Source organism: Salvelinus alpinus, chromosome 23 (genome assembly GCF_045679555.1).
Source record: "Salvelinus alpinus chromosome 23, SLU_Salpinus.1, whole genome shotgun sequence".
Lineage (NCBI taxonomy): Eukaryota > Metazoa > Chordata > Actinopteri > Salmoniformes > Salmonidae > Salvelinus > Salvelinus alpinus.
This window is the reverse complement of record NC_092108.1, coordinates 7,897,375-7,910,068: the sequence shown is the minus strand read 5'-3', so window position 1 is coordinate 7,910,068 and position 12,694 is coordinate 7,897,375. Positions and strand designations below refer to the sequence as shown.

General features: G+C 52.2%; 1 protein-coding gene across 20 annotated transcripts in view; it reads left to right on the top strand.

The window, feature by feature from the left end:
- The window catches only part of LOC139550147 (receptor-type tyrosine-protein phosphatase F), a 498,277-nt gene that overhangs the window by 386,466 nt on the left and 99,117 nt on the right, over nucleotides 1-12,694 (top strand). For all 20 annotated transcript variants that reach the window (XM_071360808.1, XM_071360817.1, XM_071360813.1 and 17 more), the window contains one exon: nucleotides 707-900. In XM_071360808.1, the coding sequence (XP_071216909.1) occupies nucleotides 707-900 (194 nt within the window). The remainder of the gene's footprint in view (nucleotides 1-706; nucleotides 901-12,694) is intronic.

Here is a 12,694-nt window from a genome sequence, read left to right as displayed (position 1 = left end):
TAGTCTGTCATTGTAAATAAGAATTTGTTCTTAGCTGACTTGCTTAGTTAAATAAAGTTGAAATAAAATAATTGAGAGCAGTAGCTCTGCTTTTGTAGTTCTCCATGGCTAACGTTATATCTTTAAAAAAAAAAAGCTTGGCAAGCCAATCAGAACTCATCTCTTGGGCATGTTCAACGCATCCATTAGCTCAGCCAATCATTGCTTCTCCTGTGAAGTAGTGAAACAAATGACATGATGAATTTTGCATCATGATAATGTGGTCGGTGACACTTTGCTTCTTCGCACTTTGCTTCTTCAAAGTCCAATATCTTTAAAACTTGACTGCTGACATACAAAACATTTTGGGATTAATTTAAAAAAATGACCAAAAGTGTGGATTTTCCCTTTAAGATAATTATTGAGTGTGTGAAGTCAATGCACCAACGCCCCTCCTATCATGACGTTCCCCCAGTGACCAGTTTGGGACCAGAGACCTCAGGCACTTCCTGAACAAACAGACACTCGTATACATTAGTAAAGTTGGGATCTTAGATTGGTAGCTAACTTATCTAGTTGTCGGTTCACCTCCAGCGCATTCTCCTTCTCCAGTGCTCAAAATCACCAGACCCCTTGGCGTTTTCTTTACCTGTTCTCTGATGTATAACACTTGCTTTTTTCCCTCCTCTCTCTCTCCCTCCCTCCCCCCCCCCCCCCACCACCACAGTGCCAGGTGCCCCTCCCAGGAAGCTGGAGGTAGAAGCTGTGAACTCTACAGCCATCAGGGTAACGTGGAAGGCCCCTCTGCCAGGGAAGCAGCACGGCCAAATCAGGGGCTACCAGGTCATCTTCTCCAGGCTGGAGAACGGGGAGCCCCGCGGTCAGCCCAACATCATGGACGTAGCCCTGCCTGAGGCTCAGGTACTGTCCTCCAACGCTCTCTTGTGTTTTTCCTCTTTGTCTCAATCTCTCGTTTTCAGTCCATCGTTCTCTTGATCCCTCTCTTTTTTTCTCTTCATTTCCTCTCTCGCTCTCTCATTCCCCTCCTCTCTGTACCTCCTTTCCTCTCTTGTTCTCTCTCTCTCTCTCTCTCTCTCTCTCTCATTCCCCTCCTCTCTGTACCTCCTTTCCTCTCTTGTTCTCTCTCTCTCTCTCTCTCTCATTCCCCTCCTCTCTGTACCTCCTTTCCTCGCTCATTCTCTCTCTCTCTCTCTCTACTTCTCTACCATTCTCAAACATCTACCCTTTCCTTACCACTAGAGCAGGGAACAGATGTGGAAATGTGTCTGTGTTCACTACTACATTTATTTATCACAATCATTCTCTTCTTCTTTAAATGTTTCTCCCCCTCCCTTCCTCTTCCTCTTCCTCTTAACCTGTGTCACTTGACTCCCAATTGCACTCGGAGCCTTATCCCCTCAGGGATTATTGTACTGCAACCAGGTTTTATGCTAATGCTAACAGCTGTTAAATATTTCATGTATGTTTTACATCAGAAGGGCTTAGTGGGATCGATCCTGTTCCTTTGTGGCTGAGGGTTAATACATGTTACTACACTGCCTTGTTACCCCTGTTCATAAATTATATATATTCTCTCTCTCTCTCTCTCGCTCTCGCTCTCGCTCTCTCTCTATCTCTCTGCCACCAAAACCGATTTACCCATGTTGCATTAATGCAGGGAGATGAACACGAACAGCCCTAAGTTAAGAAATAGAGAGAGATTGTAACCCTAAGGATTTGCAGATTCATGAATATCTTTAAACACGAGGGGACCTTTGGTTTGTGCTCAGGGAATTAAGTTGCGTGAACACGCGTTTGTTTTGTTCCTTGTCTCGACACCCTTGTTGCCCCCCGACCGTATAGCATCTCATTTATACATTGTTCTCTCTCTCGCTCTCTCTCTCTCTCTCTCTCTCTCTCTCTCTCTCTCTCTCTCTCTCTCTCTGTCTCTCTCTATCACTCTGTCTCTCTCTCTCGCTCTGTGTCTCTCTCTCTCTCTCGCTCTCTCTCTCTCTCTCTCTCTCTCTCTCTCTCTCTCTCTCTCTCTCTCTCTCTCTCTCTCTCTCTCTCTCTCTCTCGCCCTCTCGATCTCTCGCCCTCTCGATCTCTCTCCCTCTCGCCCTCTCGCTCTCTCTCCCTCTCTCTCTCTCTCTCTCTCTCTCTCTGTCTCTCTCTCTCTCTGTCTCTCTCTCTCTCTCTCTCTCTCTCTGTCTCTCTCTATGTCTCTCTCTCTCTATGTCTCTCTCTCTCTCTCCCCCTCTCTCTCTCCCTCTCTCCCTCTGCTAAGCCCACTAGAAGTCCTTGGCTAGAGAATGCCAGCAGTAATATTGATGAGCTGAGATGCGGTTGTGTGTGTGTGTTCGTTCCTTGATTCCTGTGTTTTCACGGTTAGTCGTAGCGTTTAGTGAATCACCGGCAGAGTTGCCGGTTCACATCCCAGGTGGGATCTTAGTGCCGTAGTGAAGCTCAGTGTTTAACCCTTATTTACCGAGCGCCAATACCTCGATGTGGAGCAAGACTTCATGGATGAGGAAGACACGTTAACTCACCTTAGGATACTACGGTATTACTAGAGCAGTCAACAAAATATCCCAGTCTCACGTCCTCTGTAGCTCAGCTGGTAGAGCATGCTGCTTGAAATGGCAGGATAGGGGGTTCGATTCCCAGGACCACCCATACAGGGTTAAGGTTTAAGATAGGATTCATTCTGATTGGTTATGTTAGGATGAATTATGTTTAGAAATTAATTCTGATTGGTTATGTACAGGATTAAGGTTTAGGATAGGATTCATTCAATTCAGACATTAATTCTGATTGGTTAAGGTTTAGGATAGGATTAATTAAGTTCAGACATGAATTCTGATTGGTTATGTTCAGAATTAAGGTTTAGGATAGTATTAATTCAATTCAGATATTAATTCTGATTGGTTATGTTCAGGATTAAGTTTTAGGATAGGATTAATTAAGTTCAGACATGAATTCTGATTGGTTATGTTCAGGGTTAAGGTTTAGGATAGGATTAATTAAGTTCAGACATGAATTCTGATTGGTTATGGTCAGGATTAAGGTTTAGGATAGGATTAATTTAGTTCAGATATTAATTCTGATTGGTTATGTTCAGGGTTAAGGTTTGGGATAGGATAAATTCAGACATTAATTCTGATTGGTTAAGGTTTAGGATAGGGTTAATTAAATTCAGACATGAATAACCTTTAGATTACTGGCCCAACACTCTAACTACTATAGCTCTGGATTTAACAAAGTGACATCAATAAGGGATCATAGCTTTCACCTGGATTCACCTGGATTCACCTGGTGTAATGGATGCGTGCTGGTGGCAGGGAAGTCAGACATGGGAGAGTAAACTAGGTATAAACGGAGCAGTTTAATGAATATACAAACAACTCAGAAAACCAACATATACAAAATAGGAGGGTGCAAAACCCATCGCACACCAGAACATAACTAGAACACAACACATACAACAAACAATCACCGACAAGGACATGAGGGGAAACAGAGGGTTAAATACACAACATGTCATTGGTGAGATTGGAACCAGGTGTGATGGAAGACAAAACAAAACCAATGGAAAATGAAAAATGGATCAGCGATGGCTAGAAGGTCGGTGACGTCGACCGCCGCCCGAACAAGGAGAGGGACCGACTTCGGCGGAAGTCGTGACACCTGATCAGTCTATGTCAGGGAAAGAACAGGTGTTCTTAATGTTTTGTCCGCTCAGTGTACTTAACCAGTACAGTCCTACTGCGATCATTACCAGGGCCAGAGATCACTACTAGAACCTAGTCCCACTACGATCAACGCTTTACCCTTCAGCAGGCCTGACACGTGTGTGTGTGTGTGTGTGTGCGTGTGTGTGTGTGTGCTTGCGTGCGTGTGTGTGTGTGTGTGTGTGCGTGCGTGTGTGCGTGTGCGTGTGCGTGTGTGTCAGGCTATGTGAGCAGCTGTAAATCCCACTCGTCACTCATGGAGCTGTCTTCACACACCTCTTAAGCTCCGCTACAAATCGCTCAGCGCTCACAAGAAGACAAAACTGCCGCTCCAAATTCCCTCCATTTATTTTATTTTTTTGTTTAAAGATATAATTTAACAACCCCCCCACCACATCTACTTTAGTGACTACGTACCATTTGGTTTTGACGTAGGCTATCAACATTTCAACAGCATGTCGTTGGCTACTGGACCAGCCCCTACCTGATGATATGAGACGGTTGTGTTAAAAACCCATCGTTTATTTCTCTAGTATATGGATGATGGTCGTAACTGGTCGTAACTGGTCGTAACTGGTCGTAACTGGCCGTAACTGGTCGTAACTGGTCGTAACTGGTCGTAACTGGCCGTAACTGGTCGTAACTGGTCGTAACTGGCCGTAACTGGTCGTAACTGGTTCTGTGACGTTTTTACAGTTTTACAACTTTAGCACTGTTACAAACTTAGACTCCTCTATGTTTTTAACAATAACCTGCATAGTAGTCAAAACGTCTCTGCCGCTTGCTGAATGTGTTTTATTGGTTGTCTTGCCGACAGTGACACAGGCTGTGTGACCTATTTGTTGGTACTCCTGTCAACATCTCTGGTGGGGATAAATACCACAGAACAGGCCTAATTAAAAGAACAGTGATGGAGGAAATGGAAAAAATGTTTGGCAGAACATGTACTGCAAATTACGTACGCTCCGTTCCTCGCTCTTCTTACTCCCAACTCCACTCAACTCACATCCTGTGTGTGTGTGTGTGTGTGTGTGTGTGTGTGTGTGTGTGTGTGTGTGTGTGTGTGTGTGTGTGTGTGTGTGTGTGTGTGTGTGTGTGTGTGTGTGTGTGTGTGTGTGTGTGTGTGTGTGTGTGTGTGTGTGTGTGTGTGTGTGTGTGTGTGTGTGAGAGAGATACAGTGCTATGCTTCAGTAACTCTGTGGCCTTGCCTGCCTCAGCATGGAGGAGAGATGAATGAAGGAAATGAACAAGGGAAGGAGAGAGGAAGGAGAGCAAGAATAAGCACCATCTCAGCTTGTTTCTCTCTGTCAATCAAAAACACTCCTTCCTCTCTCCTTCCTCTCTCCACGTCTCTTCCTCTCTCCTTCCTCTCTCCACGTCTCTTCCTCTCTCCTTCCTCTCTCCACGTCTCTTCCTCTCTCCACGTCTCTTCCTCTCTCCTTCCTCTCTCCACGTCTCTTCCTCTCCTTCCTCTCTCCTTCCTCTCTCCACGTCTCTTCCTCTCTCCTTCCTCTCTCCACGTCTCTTCCTCTCTCCTTCCTCTCTCCACGTCTCTTCCTCTCTCCTTCCTCTCTCCACGTCTCTTCCTCTCTCCACGTCTCTTCCTCTCTCCTTCCTCTCTCCACGTCTCTTCCTCTCTCCTTCCTCTCTCCTTCCTCTCTCCACATCTCTTCCTCCCTCCTTCCTCTCTCCTTCCTCTCTCCACGTCTCTTCCTCTCTCCTTCCTCTCTCCACGTCTCTTCCTCTCCTTCCTCTCTCCTTCCTCTCTCCACGTCTCTTCCTCTCCTTCCTCTCTCCTTCCTCTCTCCACGTCTCTTCCTCTCTCCTTCCTCGCTCCACGTCTCTTCCTCTCTCCTTCCTCTCTCCACATCTATTCTTCTCTCCTTCCTCTCTCCACGTCTCTTCCTCTCTCCTTCCTCTCTCCACGTCTCTTCCTCTCTCCTTCCTCTCTCCACGTCTCTTCCTCTCTCCTTCCTCTCTCCAGGTCTCTTCCTCTCTCCTTCCTCTCTCCACGTCTCTTCCTCCCTTCTTCCTCTCTCCTTCCTCTCTCCTTCCTCTCTCCACGTCTCTTCCTCTCTCCTTCCTCTCTCCACATCTCTTCCTCTCTCCACATCTCTTCCTCCCTCCTTCCTCTCTCTCTTCCTCTCTCCTTCCTCTCTCCACATCTCTTCCTCTCTCCTTCCTCTCTCCACATCTCTTCCTCTCTCCACGTCTCTTCCTCTCCTTCCTCTCTCCTTCCTCTCTCCACATCTCTTCCTCCTTCCTTCCTCTCTCCTTCCTTCCTCTCTCCTTCCTCTCTCCACGTCTCTTCCTCTCTCCTTCCTCCCTCCTTCCTCTCTCCACGTCTCTTCCTCCCTCCTTCCTCTCTCTCTTCCTCTCTCCACGTCTCTTCCTCTCTCCTTCCTCTCTCCACGTCTCTTCCTCTCTCCACGTCTCTTCCTCCCTCCTTCCTCTCTCTTCCTCTCTCCACGTCTCTTCCTCTCTCCTTCCTCTCTCCACATCTCTTCCTCTCCTTCCTCTCTCCTTCCTCTCTCCTTCCTCTCTCCACATCTCTTCCTCCCTCCTTCCTCTTTCCTTCCTCGTCTCAGCCGTGTCATCACATTTGCATTCCTCCCCATTCAAAATAGCGTGATCCGTTCGTTCCACAAAACATGTCTCTCTCGCTCTCTCATTCGCTCTCTCACTCTCTCCCTCTCTTTCTCTCCCTCTCCTTCTCTCCCTCTCTTTCTCTATGTCTCTCAAAACACAAAACAGAGCTTATCAGTTACGATATATAAGGATATCTTCAGCATTGTGTTTAATCTATAATCTAAATAAGGTGATCATAATATATACATACTTATTTAAGTGTTAGATGTAGGGAATAGGGCTCTGGTCTAAACTAGTGCACTATGTAGGGAATAGGGTTCTGGTCTAAACTAGTGCACTATGTAGGGAATAGGGCTCTGGTCTAAACTAGTGCACTATGTAGGGAATAGGGCTCTGGTCTAAACTAGTGCACTATGTAGGGAATAGGGCTCTGGTCTAAACTAGTGCACTATGTAGGGAATAGGGCTCTGGTCTAAACTAGTGCACTATGTAGGGAATAGGGCTCTGGTCTAAACTAGTGCACTATGTAGGGAATAGGGATCTGGTCTAAACTAGTGCACTATGTAGGGAATAGGGCTCTGGTCTAAACTAGTGCACTATGTAGGGAATAGGGCTCTGGTCTAAAGTAGTGCACTATGTAGGGAATAGGGCTCTGGTCTAAAGTAGTGCACTATGTAGGGAATAGGGCTCTGGTCTAAAGTAGTGCACTATGTAGGGAATAGGGCTCTGGTCTAAACTAGTGCACTATGTAGGGAATAGGGCTCTGGTCTAAACTAGTGCACTATGTAGGGAATAGGGCTCTGGTCTAAACTAGTGCACTATGTAGGGAATAGAGTGTCATCTGGGACGTGACCTTAATGTGTTCGGTATTCTACGCTGTCGTACCAAGCGTAGCCGACAGTCAACAAATTACAGCCAGCAGCATACCACCCTGCATACCACTAACTGTTATTCAACATACAAATTAAGCAGCAGCTGTTTTTCAATGGGAAGCTTCAACTTTGTCTTCTTTGTGGTATGAGGTAGGGAGGGAGGGAGGGAGGGAGAGAGCGGGGGAGGGAGAGAGCGGGGGAGAGGGAGGGAGGGATGGAGGGAGGGAGGGAGAGAGAAAGAGAGGGAGGGTGGGAGCGAGAGAGGGAGGGAGGGAGGGAGCGGGGGAGGGAGAGGGAGGGATGGATGGAGGGAGAAAGAGAGGGAGGGAGAGAGAGAGAAAGAGAGGGAGGGTGGGAGCGAGAGAGGGAGGGAGGGAGGGAGGTGATAGTAGCAGGGGGAGGTGACATGACTAGAGTAACAGCCTAACATGATAGTAGCAGGGGGAGGTGACAGGGCTAGCGTAGCAGTGTAGAGTGGTAGCAGCAGGGGGATGTGACAGGGCTAGCGTAGCAGTGTAGAGTGGTAGCAGCAGGGGGATGTGACGGGACAGGGCTAGCGTAGCAGTGTAGAGTGGTAGCAGCAGGGGGAGGTGACAGGACAGGGCTAGCGTAGCAGTGTAGAGTGGTAGCAGCAGGGGGAGGTGACGGGACAGGGCTAGCGTAGCAGTGTAGAGTGGTAGCAGCAGGGGGATGTGACGGGACAGGGCTAGCGTAGCAGTGTAGAGTGGTAGCAGCAGGGGGAGGTGACAGGGCTAGCGTAGCAGTGTAGAGTGGTAGCAGCAGGGGGATGGGACGGGACAGGGCTAGCGTAGCAGTGTAGAGTGGTAGCAGCAGGGGGATGTGATGGGACAGGGCTAGCGTAGCAGTGTAAGTGGTAGCAGCAGGGGGAGGTGACGGGACAGGGCTAGCGTAGCAGTGTAGAGTGGTAGCAGCAGGGGGATGTGATGGGACAGGGCTAGCGTAGCAGTGTAGAGTGGTAGCAGCAGGGGGAGGTGACAGGGCTAGCGTAGCAGTGTAGAGTGGTAGCAGCAGGGGGATGGGACGGGACAGGGCTAGCGTAGCAGTGTAGAGTGGTAGCAGCAGGGGGATGTGATGGGACAGGGCTAGCGTAGCAGTGTAAGTGGTAGCAGCAGGGGGAGGTGACGGGACAGGGCTAGCGTAGCAGTGTAGAGTGGTAGCAGCAGGGGGATGTGACGGGACAGGGCTAGCGTAGCAGTGTAGAGTGGTAGCAGCAGGGGGAGGTGACAGGGCTAGCGTAGCAGTGTAGAGTGGTAGCAGCAGGGGGATGGGACGGGACAGGGCTAGCGTAGCAGTGTAGAGTGGTAGCAGCAGGGGGATGTGATGGGAAAGGGCTAGCGTAGCAGTGTAAGTGGTAGCAGCAGGGGGAGGTGACGGGACAGGGCTAGCGTAGCAGTGTAGAGTGGTAGCAGCAGGGGGATGTGATGGGACAGGGCTAGCGTAGCAGTGTAGAGTGGTAGCAGCAGGGGGATGTGATGGGACAGGGCTAGCGTAGCAGTGTAAGTGGTAGCAGCAGGGGGAGGTGACGGGACAGGGCTAGCGTAGCAGTGTAGAGTGGTAGCAGCAGGGGGATGTGATGGGACAGGGCTAGCATAGCAGTGTAGAGTGGTAGCAGCAGGGGGAGGTGACGGGACAGGGCTAGCGTAGCAGTGTAGAGTGGTAGCAGCAGGGGGAGGTGACAGGGCTAGCGTAGCAGTGTAGAGTGGTAGCAGCAGGGGGAGGTGACAGGGCTAGCGTAGCAGTGTAGAGTGGTAGCAGCAGGGGGAGGTGACGGGACAGGGCTAGCGTAGCAGGGTAGAGTGGTAGCAGCAGGGGGATGTGACGGGACTGGGCTAGCGTAGTAGTGTAGAGTGGTAGCAGCAGGGGGATGTGATGGGACAGGGCTAGCGTAGCAGTGTAGAGTGGTAGCAGCAGGGGGAGGTGACGGGACAGGGCTAGCGTAGCAGTGTAGAGTGGTAGCAGCAGGGGGATGTGACAGGACAGGGCTAGCGTAGCAGTGTAAGTGGTAGCAGCAGGGGGAGGTGACGGGACAGGGCTAGCGTAGCAGTGTAGAGTGGTAGCAGCAGGGGGATGTGACTGGACAGGGCTAGCGTAGCAGTGTAGAGTGGTAGCAGCAGGGGGAGGTGACGGGACAGGGCTAGCGTAGCAGTGTAGAGTGGTAGCAGCAGGGGGATGTGACGGGACAGGGCTAGCGTAGCAGTGTAGAGTGGTAGCAGCAGGGGGAGGTGACGGGACAGGGCTAGCGTAGCAGTGTAGAGTGGTAGCAGCAGGGGGATGTGACAGGACAGGGCTAGCGTAGCAGTGTAGAGTGGTAGCAGCAGGGGGATGTGACTGGACAGGGCTAGCGTAGCAGTGTAGAGTGGTAGCAGCAGGGGGAGGTGACGGGACAGGGCTAGCGTAGCAGTGTAGAGTGGTAGCAGCAGGGGGATGTGATGGGACAGGGCTAGCGTAGCAGGGTAGAGTGGTAGCAGCAGGGGGATGTGATGGGACAGGGCTAGCGTAGCAGTGTATAGTGGTAGCAGCAGGGGGATGTGATGGGACAGGGCTAGCGTAGCAGTGTAGAGTGGTAGCAGCAGGGGGATGTGATGGGACAGGGCTAGCGTAGCAGTGTATAGTGGTAGCAGCAGGGGGAGGTGACGGGACAGGGCTAGCGTAGCAGGGTAGAGTGGTAGCAGCAGGGGGATGTGACGGGACAGGGCTAGCGTAGCAGTGTATAGTGGTAGCAGCAGGGGGATGTGATGGGACAGGGCTAGCGTAGCAGTGTAGAATGGTAGCAGCAGGGGGATGTGATGGGACAGGGCTAGCGTAGCAGTGTAGAGTGGTAGCAGCAGGGGAATGTGATGGGACAGGGCTAGCGTAGCAGTGTAGAGTGGTAGCAGCAGGGGAATGTGATGGGACAGGGCTAGCGTAGCAGTGTAGAGTGGTAGCAGCAGGGGGATGTGACGGGACAGGGCTAGCGTAGCAGTGTAGAGTGGTAGCAGCAGGGGAATGTGACGTGACAGGGCTAGCGTAGCAGTGTAGAGTGGTAGCAGCAGGGGGATGTGACGGGACAGGGCTAGCGTAGCAGGGTAGAGTGGTAGCAGCAGGGGGATGTGATGGGACAGGGCTAGCGTAGCAGTGTAGAGTGGTAGCAGCAGGGAATGTGATGGGACAGGGCTAGCGTAGCAGTGTAGAGTGGTAGCAGCAGGGGGAGGTGACGGGACAGGGCTAGCGTAGCAGTGTAGAGTGGTAGCAGCAGGGGAATGGGACAGGGCTAGCGTAGCAGGGTAGAGTGGTAGCAGCAGGGGGATGTGATGGGACAGGGCTAGCGTAGCAGGGTAGAGTGGTAGCAGCAGGGGGAGGTGACGGGACAGGGCTAGCGTAGCAGTGTAGAGTGGTAGCAGCAGGGGGATGTGACGGGACAGGGCTAGCGTAGCAGTGTAGAGTGGTAGCAGCAGGGGGAGGTGACAGGGCTAGCGTAGCAGTGTAGAGTGGTAGCAGCAGGGGGATGGGACGGGACAGGGCTAGCGTAGCAGTGTAGAGTGGTAGCAGCAGGGGGATGTGATGGGACAGGGCTAGCGTAGCAGTGTAAGTGGTAGCAGCAGGGGGAGGTGACGGGACAGGGCTAGCGTAGCAGTGTAGAGTGGTAGCAGCAGGGGGATGTGATGGGACAGGGCTAGCGTAGCAGTGTAGAGTGGTAGCAGCAGGGGGAGGTGACAGGGCTAGCGTAGCAGTGTAGAGTGGTAGCAGCAGGGGGATGGGACGGGACAGGGCTAGCGTAGCAGTGTAGAGTGGTAGCAGCAGGGGGATGTGATGGGACAGGGCTAGCGTAGCAGTGTAAGTGGTAGCAGCAGGGGGAGGTGACGGGACAGGGCTAGCGTAGCAGTGTAGAGTGGTAGCAGCAGGGGGATGTGACGGGACAGGGCTAGCGTAGCAGTGTAGAGTGGTAGCAGCAGGGGGAGGTGACAGGGCTAGCGTAGCAGTGTAGAGTGGTAGCAGCAGGGGGATGGGACGGGACAGGGCTAGCGTAGCAGTGTAGAGTGGTAGCAGCAGGGGGATGTGATGGGAAAGGGCTAGCGTAGCAGTGTAAGTGGTAGCAGCAGGGGGAGGTGACGGGACAGGGCTAGCGTAGCAGTGTAGAGTGGTAGCAGCAGGGGGATGTGATGGGACAGGGCTAGCGTAGCAGTGTAGAGTGGTAGCAGCAGGGGGATGTGATGGGACAGGGCTAGCGTAGCAGTGTAAGTGGTAGCAGCAGGGGGAGGTGACGGGACAGGGCTAGCGTAGCAGTGTAGAGTGGTAGCAGCAGGGGGATGTGATGGGACAGGGCTAGCATAGCAGTGTAGAGTGGTAGCAGCAGGGGGAGGTGACGGGACAGGGCTAGCGTAGCAGTGTAGAGTGGTAGCAGCAGGGGGAGGTGACAGGGCTAGCGTAGCAGTGTAGAGTGGTAGCAGCAGGGGGAGGTGACAGGGCTAGCGTAGCAGTGTAGAGTGGTAGCAGCAGGGGGAGGTGACGGGACAGGGCTAGCGTAGCAGGGTAGAGTGGTAGCAGCAGGGGGATGTGACGGGACTGGGCTAGCGTAGTAGTGTAGAGTGGTAGCAGCAGGGGGATGTGATGGGACAGGGCTAGCGTAGCAGTGTAGAGTGGTAGCAGCAGGGGGAGGTGACGGGACAGGGCTAGCGTAGCAGTGTAGAGTGGTAGCAGCAGGGGGATGTGACAGGACAGGGCTAGCGTAGCAGTGTAAGTGGTAGCAGCAGGGGGAGGTGACGGGACAGGGCTAGCGTAGCAGTGTAGAGTGGTAGCAGCAGGGGGATGTGACTGGACAGGGCTAGCGTAGCAGTGTAGAGTGGTAGCAGCAGGGGGAGGTGACGGGACAGGGCTAGCGTAGCAGTGTAGAGTGGTAGCAGCAGGGGGATGTGACGGGACAGGGCTAGCGTAGCAGTGTAGAGTGGTAGCAGCAGGGGGAGGTGACGGGACAGGGCTAGCGTAGCAGTGTAGAGTGGTAGCAGCAGGGGGATGTGACAGGACAGGGCTAGCGTAGCAGTGTAGAGTGGTAGCAGCAGGGGGATGTGACTGGACAGGGCTAGCGTAGCAGTGTAGAGTGGTAGCAGCAGGGGGAGGTGACGGGACAGGGCTAGCGTAGCAGTGTAGAGTGGTAGCAGCAGGGGGATGTGATGGGACAGGGCTAGCGTAGCAGGGTAGAGTGGTAGCAGCAGGGGGATGTGATGGGACAGGGCTAGCGTAGCAGTGTATAGTGGTAGCAGCAGGGAATGTGATGGGACAGGGCTAGCGTAGCAGTGTAGAGTGGTAGCAGCAGGGGGAGGTGACGGGACAGGGCTAGCGTAGCAGTGTAGAGTGGTAGCAGCAGGGGGAGGTGACAGGGCTAGCGTAGCAGTGTAGAGTGGTAGCAGCAGGGGGATGTGATGGGACAGGGCTAGCGTAGCAGTGTAGAATGGTAGCAGCAGGGGGATGTGATGGGACAGGGCTAGCGTAGCAGTGTAGAGTGGTAGCAGCAGGGGAATGTGATGG